Raw genomic sequence first — 12,781 nt, 5'->3', positions numbered from 1 at the left:
AGCTCCTGGGTCAGACAATGTTTTAGATTTCTGTTTTGTGCAGTGCTTTGCCAAGATGCACAGCATCTGTCCATGGGTGCCTGTGTCCATGAAGTGGCATGAATACTGTACCTTCTCTTCCCTTTTCAGTTGTTCTGAGCATTAATCTCATAAATGTTTTATGTTGTTAAATGGTTTAACATGGATCAGAAAGGATAATTTATACGTGGGTGTGAAGACTTGTCTGTTGTGGGTTATATGTGGGAGAGAGCTATTACTATATTTTAATACACAGAATTTTCAAGGAAAGAGCAACCTTTCTCTTTTTTGTCTAAAGACAGATATTTGACAGCTGGGCAGCAGCTATTTGTTCTCAGACCCTCTCTGTAATTTGTTACATTTTTTCCCAGATAGCCACAAGTTAAAATATTATCTAAACACACCATTTAAAAAGGTATATTTACTATGTTCTGTCTAGAATGACAAACATGCACGGGGGCTTTGACAGGAAGATACTGTTTCAGCTCTCCAGCCTGCAGTTTTAGGAGTGCAGCCCTCCCTGATATCTCATAGGTTTGTGCATTCTGCCCTCTCCTCTTCAGTGTTTACCAGCCCCACTGACCACACATCTGAGTTCTGCTGGAGCACCATTCTTCTTGTCGGTCCTTGCTGCAGTTCAGGCAGGCGGGAGCTGCTGAGATATACTCATCTATAACGCTTTTAACTTCCCTTCAGTTGTTCCACATGTTAATCCTTCAATGTCATATTGAACACCGCTTGCCCTTTCCACCTCCTCTCAGCTAGGCGGCTGCTTCTGTAATGAACCATAGCTGCATCAGTGTTTGGGAAGGGTGCTGTTTACTGCTGTTAGGTTTTGGTTTCATTGTGACAAAAGAACACCCATGAATTTGTTTCAGGCTGTTCGTGATTATTTCTGCAGCAATGGAGTAGGTGGCTGAATGGGATGGGAAGAAGTTAGCTGGAGACCCAGGAGCCTAAACAGAACGCATACTTTTAAATGTTTTCCTATGTTGTACCTGCAGGGAGCCTGACATACGATATCATCATGTTATCAACTCTTGGTAGCTTTTCCTGCTAAGACTTACCTCACGTGGGGAGGAGGCAGTGTTGTGGCTAAGGTGCTGAGCGCTGATTCATAGCCACAAAATATTTCCTTATATTTTCTTGTATGGAGAGGAAAAAAATGAAAAAGAAAAGTGTTTGCCAAGATCAGAAGCAGCAGCTATTTGTAATCCAACGTTGTTTTAATTGTGTGGACTTCTGCTGACAAACAAATCAGCCCTTGCTGCCAAATGTGCAATTGTTCTTCAGGGTATTGATCTCAGGAGAGGAATCTGAGTTTCCCTTCTCTGTATCACCCACGTGAGGGGGATATTAACTGTTATAAATGGAATGGAAACCTGGATATTGTTTGATGGATGCAACGTGTTGGTGAATATTGGCATTCAAATCAGTAACAGAATTAACAGACAAATGCTTGTTGTGGTAGGATCTGGCTTTAATTTGGGTTCTCATCTGAAAGAGAAGGGCAGTGCCAGCATTTTTTGTGTGTTATTAAATGCAGCTTAGGAATCAAAAGTTCTGATCAGCCACCAAGTACTAGAACTATGGCTGGGGTCCCTGGCATTTGTCATGAACAGAGCTGGGTTGAAAATGGGGGAGGCTCCATGGAAATTTTCAACTTTTCAGAAAAAAAAAAAAAAACACTGAACATCCAAAAATTTTGACTTGATAATACGGCTGCCAAGCCTCCTAGAAGTTGAGGTCCATGTGCCCCATGCCCCCATTCTCCTCTGTGGGCTGGGCTCCCTGGCCCAGACTACATTTACCATGCTTGTTCTTGGCCAAAAAATGAAGTAAACTGGAGAAAATTGGTGAAATTTCTTTTGGCTATGGTGGAGTTGTCAGAGCACAGTAAAAAAGGGGTTTGTCACACTTAATTGTTTTTCAAACACCGTTTTGGCATTCACGTACCTCATATAGCAGACCTTCAAATATATGGTAGGTTGTGCCTGGGCCTTGCTATAAGGAAAGCCATTCCTGCTTTTGCAAGGGCCATGCATAATCACAGTGCCTAAGCTCCAGGGAGCATAAATCACCCCCAAAAGGATGGGGAGGCCAGGCCCAAAGTCCTGTCTTCCCCTCCCAGCCTCCTCTACACTGGCTTGCAAAGCTGCACAGGTGTGCTGATGGTACCAAAGATGGTACATCATGTCTACTCCCCCTCCATGCTGGGTTCCTCAGCATGAGATCCTGCCTCTAGAAGCACAGTCTCTCCCAGAGCTCCTTCTGGGAGAGTAAAGCAGTGTGCTACTCCCAAATCCAGCCTGTTGGTTAAATTCCACAGTCTAGCCCACAGTATTCTCAAGCATTGATTTGAATGGGTAATGGTGTGGTCAGCGAAATAACTCGGGTTGTAGGCTGGAAAAGGGCCTGATCCTGCAAGGTGCTAAGTGTTACTGGGAATTGAAGGCATTTTGCAGGACCAGGGCCATTCTGTATATATTTGTCTGTGACATCAAATTTGTTTTGCTTGTTTGTACTTTTACCTCTTTACTGGAATATAAAAAAGAAAGCGAAATTTGATGAGGGGAGGACCCTCCCTTAATGGAACATTATGGCTAGGAACTTACACCCATGACAGCCGAGAAATGCAAAGTTATGCTTTCTGCAGCAACTGTAAATTGGCTACGTTGGGCATAAATATGAAAGCATAAATTTAACAGCATATACACTAATACAAAATACTACCGTATGTGCAAATGGATCAAGCTACAATTGCAAATTTGAATTTCATGTCTGTTGTGTGTTTAAATTTCCAACCATAACAGTGGATTGGTGTAGCTTCAGCACTGAATGTATTGAGAAAGGGTTATCTGTTACAGGCGTGAGACTATTATGTCACATTAAAACCCTGTGCAGTTTATGTACATTTATCCAAAATATAGGCAATGTAGGACTATTAAAGCTGTGGCAGCAATAATGCTGATAGTCTTCATGTATTTATTTTCTGGCTAGAACAGTGATGACAGTAAAACACAGTTGGCTTTTTTAATAGTTTGACTGTTGTGGAATTGCTAACACAGTTTTTAAAATCGTATTTGTGTCACAGCTGTCAAAATACAAGTTAAGCTTTTTTCCTACTTTTTCAATTTACGGTTCATTGTGTAGTGTCATTTTGTCTCCGCAGTAGCTGAGAGAGAGAATTTTAGTGAAACACCATATCAGAAAGTTCCTCTCCTGTTCCCTTCAGCATGCTGTAGTTTGATCATTGTATTTGAAAAAACATATAACACTAATGCAAAATATTTGTAAAAATCACTGGGCAAAAACAGTGCAGTGAGACCAGCTTTTTAGAGCTTTGGGCTAGGATAAAATATTGGTCCTTTGGTACTACTGATGTGTTGTTTTCACTCCTAGCACTAACCCTTTCCCGTTCTCGGGCAGCATTCTCCCCAAGGGCAGGAAGGACCCATATGCAGGTCTTTCTCTTTGGTAAGTAAAGTAGTATCTTGTGAGGCTTCTCTTTTATATGGCTGGGGGGGAATCTTGGTTCAGTTTAGTTGGCAGTCCCGACTCTGTTCGAATGAGCAGAGAGTACCCTTGTGATCAGCACGTGATTCCTGTAGCCTGAATCCATCACCAGGTTTCTCCTGCAGATCTGGTGATGTTAGAGGCTCTAAGCACATGCATTTGGTACTTAAGTCGCCAAGGTGGTTAGGTATATCAGATAGACCTAATACGTAGAGGTAGATATACTCTACAGGTTGGCAGAGCAGGATGCGCAGTTCCCCATTTCATATGACAGTAAGTACCATGCACCATGGCTGCAGTGTTAAGATGCATTTTGTTTATTTTTTATGAGAGGGAAGCCAGAAACTGATTTATGGCTTATTGTTGTTCTTGATCTCTAACCGTAAACATGTATCATTGGGCAAAGATCCTCAAAAGAGTCTATTTTATTTAATAATTCAATGCTCACCCTTAAATACTTTCCAATTTTGCCTGGTTAATTACATAAAGTTATCTCAGGTATTTGCAGTATTCCCGTACTCCCTTGTACTTAGTGGAAATACCTTGTGGATACTGTAATCATATATCTAGTTTTATCTAGTTTTCATGAGAGTACTGAAAAGTGCGTAAGGTACATGTGCTGTAATAGTTGAAAATGGAGGTGTGGAGAGAGAATCTAAAATGGCACAATTATAAAGCTCATTATATAGAAAACTGTGGACTGGGGAAAAGGAAATAGCATAGAGTTTGCAGCAGACATGTCAAACCTGCAAAACAAAATGCAGAAATTGGGGTTGTTTTTGGCTTAATTGACTTGTGAGTTGCTTGCTGGCTAGTTTTTACTTGTAGCTTGTTGCTTGTTTGGCTTGTTGCTTGTTGCTTCTTTTTTTTTTTTATCATCTCCCAGCAAGCAGGGACAAGGGGGTGAGAGAGTTAGGGATGCACAGTGGGCCCACCACAGTCCCAGACTGCACACCGGGGGATCTAGTCACATAGGGTGTTGGGGTTCTTAGGGATTAGCTTGTTTTGGCCTTGTTTTGAAATGAGATTAGCTTGATTTTGGCTTATTGTGAAAGTCGGGGTGCTTATTTACCGCGTGAAAGTTGGCAACTGTGGTTTGCCAACAGTGTTGCCAACAGCATCGCCAGAACTGTATAGTAACCCTGATTAATGTCTGACCGTGTTCTGCAAATGGTTCTATAGTTTCTCAAGCCTCTCAAGTTACTCTCAAATCTTAAGAACAAAAAAAGTTCATATGTGGGGTATGTGGCAGGGCCTAGTACTTATCTGTACCCTGGGACTGTCAGGAAGGAACTGCGTCAAGAAACCCTGGATTTAAAACTGGGAGGCAAGGTTTAGCAAGCAGGGCTTAGTTTAGAAGCTACTGGAGTCCATTACCTTCTGAGGAAACCTGCCTACACTATATAAAGGGAGGAGGAAACGGCAATCAAGGGGTGTCTGCCGGTAGAGGCTGGAGAGCCAAACAGCAGTGTCGAGGGGTTTGCCAATAAAACCAGTCAGACAACAGTCAATTTCTATTAAACCTTGAGGAAAGGGAGTTTGAGGCTATTGTTTGCCTTGAACCTGAAAATAGAAGGAACGTTTGGTTTAGGAAAAGCCCTGAAGAGAACTTTCTTTGGTTGGTTTTTATTAGCTGAAGGAACACTTGCCCCCACAAGCTGTGCAGCATTCTACAATTCTTTTTGAATTAGAAAAAATCATATTTTTCTTGTAAGTTATTTTATGGACATTGCAGTAGTCAGTTATAAATGTTACGGAGGGGCAAATTAGACTGGATACAACAAGAACGTCCTCACCTCTAACCCTTTGCTCATTTTTTGAAGCGTGGAAAAGTTTGGTAAAGGACTTCCCACATTCCTCTCTCCAGGGTGACTGAGTAGGTTCCAGCATTTCCCACTTGTGACCTTTTTCCTAGGCTCCTATGCTTGTTTTGTTGCCATTTTGCAAGAGGAAGAATGGCTCCCCTCTAGCATTTTCAAGAGGCATGAGGCTCATTTGCATTCCTCACCTGAGTCTTGCAGGACTGGGCAGGAGGGTAAAAGGGAAAACAGGTTAGATGGCTTCCTCTCATGTATTTGGGGAGTAAAGGAAACCACCCGTTTGCCAGCCAGTTCAGGGTTTTCTTTGCTCAGTCTCACACAAAAAATCCACAGTCTCATCAGGGATTTGAGATTCTGTGGAACCTCAGTTAATGAACCTGCACATCTGGAAGCAACAGGGCCTGTTGATGCTATTGGGAATTGCTGGGCACTCAGCATTTTTGAAATTCAGGTCACTTACTTAGGTGTCTAAATATGGATTTAAGAGCCTAATTTTAGGCTTCCAGTTCAAAAATCTAGGACTGTCCCTTTTATATGTCCACCATTTGTGGGTGGGGATAGTGGCCTACCATCTAGTTTTACAACTATTTAACCAATTGCACTTTTGAACCAGGTAGTCCACTTTGGGAACCAAATTGGGCACTGACTTCATACCTCTGCAGTGCCATTGACTGCAGTCAGTGGCAAAGAGTGACAAGAATATAAGACTATTGCCCTTTATCTTTGAACATACAGGAGTTTTGTATATTATAAGTCTGAGTAAAAGAATACCTTTTACCAAAATATTAAGGAGCTTTGCGGTATCTATTAACTATTTGATAGTGTTTAAACTATATTTGTCTATTTGGAGATGAAAGGCTAATATTCTTTCCATCTCTGTTTAAAAAAATAATAATACATTTGTTAGTCTAAGGCAGTAATTTCAAGGGTTAATTCTCCAGGGATACATTTAGTTTTCCTGAAGACTTGGTAATGCAGAAAAAGGATCAGATCCTGTAAATGCTTATGTCCATGAGTAGCATTATTACGTACGTAGCGTCATTGAGTTCAGCGGCATTACTCACATAAGTAAGGTTACTCTCAAGTGTTTTTGAAGGATCTGGCCTTGTAGGTCTGAGTTTAGCTGGGAATATTAGTGCTGTCTCCATATTAATGGTCCAGTCCTGCTTCCACTGAAATCAACAGCAAAAGACTTCAGCATGACCTATGGATGCTCAGCACCTTTCAGATTCAGGGCATTAAGAAACGGCAATGATATGTATTTTTTGCAGTATTGCTGTTTAACATCATACTTCTAAGTGTGAAATACATAGCTACCATCTAGATTAGATGCAGATTGTGTTCGTGTTTATTTCAGGCAAGTCTCCTGCTTTTCTTAAAATGAAGGACCTGATACAGAGTTGTGACTTCAATGGGTTTTGGATTAGTCCCTAAATACCTTGAAATTAGTCAATAAGTTGCTACGGTTCTTTGGTAGTGGAGAATGTAATGTAACTTGTGGGGTGAGGGTGAAATATATTAAAACAGAGTCTTATCACGCTGGTATTATTAACAACATAATGTATGTTAACTTTGTATTAACACAGTAAGTCTAGGGTGTCTCCAACATCCACAGCTCTGGCTGTGGTGTAAGAGGAGGTGTATTCCTTTTATTCATTTAGAGTTGGTATTGTCTCAAGAGCTCCTGTATGATGGCTTTATTGTGTGGAGTTTTGAAATTGGTATACAGGGGAGATGAATTTCTTTGACAAGTTTATTCATGTAACAAGTTGGATAATCATTTGTGATTCACAGTTTGATTCACGGGGGTTATTAATTTAAAACTTGCACTATATTCCTTATCAGATATTCATTGAAAGGTTTACACTGTACGTAACAGGATTCGTATAAATCTGGGCACTGTAAATTTGTCTTACTAACAGGTTTATTGCTCTATCAGGTATTCACTTAGGATTTCACTTTTCTATCATAAAACATTCCCAATCATAGAATACATTTTTAATTGAGATAATGTACTGTATAGACCAATGCTTACATACAAACTGTTGTATTTTTATATAAACAAAATAAGAAAAGCAATTTGTTCTTGTAGTACCCAAGGATCCTATATACATGTACTTAATTAAGATGTAACGTTTTAGTGGGAAGGCAGGAAATAAAATGCTTGCCTCCCATCAGCTTGTGATGGTAGCCTCCATTGCCCACCTGTTACATTTTCAAACAAGCAGCTTTTGGCTTTCTCCCATGTTGCTCCAGATGCTTTAGAAGCACTCCACGCAAACAGCAGTGAAGCTACCTCATTATCAACCTTTGAATTCATCCTCAAAAATCTCCTTTGTTGTGATTGCTACATAAAACTCGACAACAGTTAGTCTGCTGGTATACAGAGACCACTACCTACCTGACCAATGCTGACCAATTTTGTCTCGCTGTGTACTTGTAGTCCTCTATCTGTATCCATTTGTTGTCTCTTGTCCTATAATTGATTGCAAGTCCCTTGGGCAGGGACTGTCTTTTTGCTCTGTGTTCGTACATTGCCTAACGCAATGGGATCCTGTCTGTGACTAGGGCTCCTAAGTGCTATGGTAATACAAATAATTAGAAAGTTAAGCAGGAATGGGAGAGGAGAACTACTGCTGTCTGGTTTTTGTTCAAAATAAGGATTGATTTAAAGAAATCTCATTAAGGGCCAGATCCAAAGCCTGTTGACTTCAGTGCGCTTTGGCTCGGGCCTTAAAAGTCCAGTGCATGTGAACATTGGCCTCATTTTCTTCCTCTCTCTGTGATCTTGAAAATATCAGGGCATGCTCTCCTGACCACTTAGATCATGAGACAGGGTCTTCCAGTCTACAGCAAAGGTGACACATTTGCATATTGTAATGATTATGAAAATATGAATATCTTAACAATAGTCTGTATTTTTTTAATCTTAAGGGTTTTATTGTAACTAAAACCAATAGAGGAAATTAACTGATACTCCCATTTTTTGAGTCTAAACATGTTCTTTGCTTTGGCTACAAATAAGAATGCACCAAGAACTGTAAATCAGACTGTTTTAGCATTAAATTGAACATTACAGAAGATAAACATAAACATTACAGAAGATAAATGAGATAAACATGGTAAAATAAACTACATGGAAATGTTATGCATGAATGTGATAAGCATCTTTTGAATATGTGAAAATAAATCTTTAAACTGTTTCTACCTTGAAAATTACTGTGATGAAATGGCCTCCTCTTATTGAACAGATCTGCTCCCTCTATGTGTTTAAGTTCTTACTAGTCTTAAGTAGGTAGACCTGTTCTTACGTAGTTAGACCTAGATCTGTTAGACCTGCAGAACCAACACATCTAGGAAAGAGGCAGATGAATTCTATTTCTGCTCACAAGTAATTAGCAGAATTAATGTTTATTCTAACTGCAGAGCCATATTTTATTTTTGATAGGGAAGGGTTGCACAGTGTACCTGCATTGTTTGCCTTACAGAGCCTTGGTTGCTAGTGGTGATGTGCAAGAGGAATTAAGGTTGAATGAGTTTGCAGAAATGGCAGCTAGAATAACTGTCTTTTTACTTGTGAACTGAGCAAAGGAGGCACTGAGACAATGAACACTGGAACCCCACAATGCCGTTTTGAGAGATTAGTTTTTCAGCTTAGAACTGCACTTTAGCTACTTGACAGTTCAGTTTGTGCTTTAAAAAAGAGTGCACAAACTTTGCAAAATTTGAAGGAATTAACTCTGTGAAAGCTTAGTTTACATGTTATTATGAGCATAAAATAGAATTTTAAGTATCTCTATCCAAATGAAACATTTATATAGATGTGTTGTCAAGGTTCCTTTCCTACTCTGAACTCTAGGGTACAGATGTGGGGACCCACATGAATAACCCCCTAAGCTTATTCTTACCAGCTTAGGTTAAAAACTTCCCCAAGGTACAAACTTTGCCTTGTCCTTGAACAGTATGCTGCCACCACCAAGCGTTTTAAACGAAGAACAGGGAAAGAGCCCACTTGGAGACATCTTCCCTCCCCCCCCCAAAAAAAATCCCCCCAAGCCCTACACACCCACTTTCCTGGGGAGGCTTGAGAATAATATCCTAAACAATTGGTTACAAAATCATCAAAGACCCAAACTCCTGGATCTTGGAACAATGGAAAAATCAGTCAGGTTCTTAAAAGAAGGCTTTTATTTAAAAAAAAAAAAAGAGGTAGAAATTATCTCTGTAAAATCAGGATGGGAAATACTTTACAGGGTATTCAGATTCAAAACACAGAGGATCCCCCTCTGGGCAAAACCTTAAAGTTACAGAAAACAGGAATAAACCTCCCTCTTAACACAGGGAAAATTCACATAAAACAAAAGATAAACTAATCCGCTTTGCCTGGTTTACCTATACTGGTTGCAATATTGGAGACTTGGATTAGGATGGATTGGAGAAGATGGATTTCTGTCTGGCCTCTCTCAGTCCCAAGAGAGAACAACCCCGTAAACAAAGAGCACAAAACAAAAGGCTTCCTTCCCCCAAGATTTGAAAGTATCTTGTCCCCTTATTGGTCCTTTGGGTCAGGTGCCAGCCAGGTTAGCTGAGCTTCTTAACCCTTCACAGGTAACAGGATGTTGCCTCTGGCCAGGAGGGATTTTATAGCACTGTATACAGAAAGGTGGTTACCCTTCTCTTTATATTTATGACATGTGTATACATATTTTTTTATATTTTTTAGCCTCTCAGCAAATATCCTCCTTTGATAAATGACATCTCTTTTTGGCTGCCCTCTGAGAAATACTCTGAAAATGACTTCTATGATTTAGTCCGAACCATCGGAGGAGACTTGGTGGAAAAGGTTGTCCTCATTGACGAATTCACGCATCCCAAGTAAGTAAAGCTCTTGAAATATTTCTTCCCCGTTGTCAGATGATGATATGTGTTATCTAGAAAAATGTATAAAACCATGTTTGGTTATTACAATGGCTGTACATTTACATTTTCATAGCTCCAAAATGTTTTCTACAGCAGTTTTCAAAAATGGGTTTTATTTTATAAAAACTTTATTTTCCTTCTAAAGTTTTGCATGAATGTTGAATATATGCTAGGGAGGCATAGTGCTGGCTGAAAACCAACTTCCCACATAGATCTGCCAGTGTACCTCACCCACAACATCCCCATTCTAGTCCTAGACCTGAGCCATGGCTGTTATTTGTTTGTTTATTCCCTCCTTTCTTTCCTATGGTCTGATCCACACATGTATGACGTGCATGACAAGAATAGTATTGGGTCATATAAGAATATTGTTTATATTTAGTGTGTGGGAGGGGGGAGATTAGATTTTGCTCTGTTTTCTATTAGCCAGCCATGTAACTAGAACTATTCACACTTCCAGGCATCAGAATTCCTTCCTGTTAGAATAGGAGCACAAAATGATCATACAGGAAAAAAAGAGTGGTCCATCTCATATAGTTGGTTATCTCTAACAGTGACAAATGCCAGATGTTGCAGATAAAACTATTTTTGAAATCATCCTCCACACAGTTTAAACTACCTTATGCCCTTTCAAAGAGGGTAAGAGGTAAAATTTTATTGGCTGAAACCGTTTTAAAAATTGGGTTTTAAAAATAATTTCTTTTCAGTCATTTTTTGTTCTTGTAGGTTGATGGGGCTGTGAATCTAATTGTTCAATATTATCTCAGGGGTAAGGGAAATTTCTGACCTAAACCTAGCTGATCATCAGTTTATGCCCTGCATCCTGCAGGCTTTTCCTACCATAGTCAGACATTTGACACCATTGTTCTCTTGAATTTGTTGTACACTGTATGCTGGATTTATCAATTATTTTTCTGGCCTGGTAGCTATCGTGGTTCAACAAGTGAATAAGTTTTGGTTGGTTGTTGGCATTTTCCTTAAAGTGGGCTTGGCATTGTATGAAACAGAATTTCATTTATGCAAAGAAATGGATGTGCCACTTGAATTTATGGAGTCATCTAAAATCTTTGCATTTCTAGTCCCTAAGCGTTCCTAACATTTAAGTGATGTCTCTTGCTGTGAACAGGATTTTCAATTAATACCTCTAGACTGAAAAGTCAAATGTCCAGGAGAACAATATAGGCTATGATCAGATAATGAGTGCACCTGAGCATAAAGACAAATAGGATTATTAGCTATGGAGAATGTGAAGAAAAAGTTTGTTGCAGCCATGCACAGCTTTCTCTTTTTATTGCTACTGGGGCAGCACTGTATTGTCAGTTAGCACAAGACAATGCATAGACCTGAAAACTAGGCACATTGATGTTGCTGAAAATACATTTTAATTGCCAGTCTTCATATCAGTGTTGATACAATAAAAGAAGCATCAGAAAGTTATGTAAAAATGGGAAAGACCCATCTAGAACTAGTCTAATTTCCTATATGCTAATTCTATGCTTTTACTCTAGATAAAATATCTGTTCCATTGACAGGTTTTGTGTTGGTTGCTATCTTCTCAGGATACTGTGTTTAAAAATGTGGTATTGCCTCTATTGCTAACCATTCTCTTTGGGCAAAATTCTGAACTCCCATAATGCAGCGGGGGGGTGAGCCAAGGTCTCTATAGAGGCTGGGGGATGGAAGAGTCCTCTGTCTCCAGAATGGCAGCCATGTTGCTCTATGGCTAGTAGTGCAGCCTTGAGGCTGAAGTAGTCCTCTCACCCAGCATGTTCCCTCACTTCAGGCATCACGGCCTAGTTGTGGCCCAGCCATCCTCGTTCCAGTAACTCCCAGCCAATTGCCCTCTAGAACCCTTGCATGCTAAGGTGTAGGAGCTTTGATGGTGATGATCTCTGTAGCATGTAAAGGCTACAGACTCCTGCATCGGGTCGTCGTCCCCCCCCCCAGCCCTCTCCCCTCCCATTGGTGCTGCTCCCACCTTGTCCTGTTTAATTGGCTCAGAGCCTTCCACAGTTGTGGGATGGGGAGTAGGATTTTAAGCCCCTTTTCTGCTTGTAAATTATCTGCAGCACATTTAGATTTTTATGAATGTATTTGCAGTTGAAAATTACTTGATTAATAGCTTATGTGAACGTATTTGTCTATTCAATAGACAGCTTGCAAAACTATTTATTCTGAATATTGTTTTGAGTATTGAGCTATGACTCGTCCCCTCAGTCATATATTATTCTTTCTGCTAACTGATGGAATGACTATTTGCATATCCATAAAGAGCTTTCAAGGTGGCTGTGCAAATACTTCATTAATACATATTTCTACAAGTATTTCTGACATTTTCCCTTTACTCCAACATGCTGGTGAACAAAAATGTTTTCATGCACATGTTTTCATAATCAAAAGGGGTTGTGAATACCGAGAATTTTATGGAACGTTACAGAGTGGACAGCAATTGGTAAACATTTCTAGATGTTGTGCAATAACAATGGTGCTATCCACATCCAATGGTG

General features: G+C 39.9%; 1 protein-coding gene across 3 annotated transcripts in view; it reads left to right on the top strand.

Moving 5' to 3' along the window:
* The window catches only part of FARS2 (phenylalanyl-tRNA synthetase 2, mitochondrial), a 377,875-nt gene that overhangs the window by 251,978 nt on the left and 113,116 nt on the right, over nt 1-12,781 (top strand). For all 3 annotated transcript variants that reach the window (XM_075125392.1, XM_048839772.2, XM_048839774.2), the window contains one exon: nt 10,078-10,229. In XM_075125392.1, coding sequence (XP_074981493.1) covers nt 10,078-10,229 — 152 coding nt within the window. The remainder of the gene's footprint in view (nt 1-10,077; nt 10,230-12,781) is intronic.

The sequence above is a fragment of the Caretta caretta genome, chromosome 2 (assembly GCF_965140235.1).
Source record: "Caretta caretta isolate rCarCar2 chromosome 2, rCarCar1.hap1, whole genome shotgun sequence".
Lineage (NCBI taxonomy): Eukaryota > Metazoa > Chordata > Testudines > Cheloniidae > Caretta > Caretta caretta.
The sequence above is the reverse complement of the archived record's forward strand: the minus strand, read 5'-3'. Positions and strand labels throughout refer to the sequence as shown.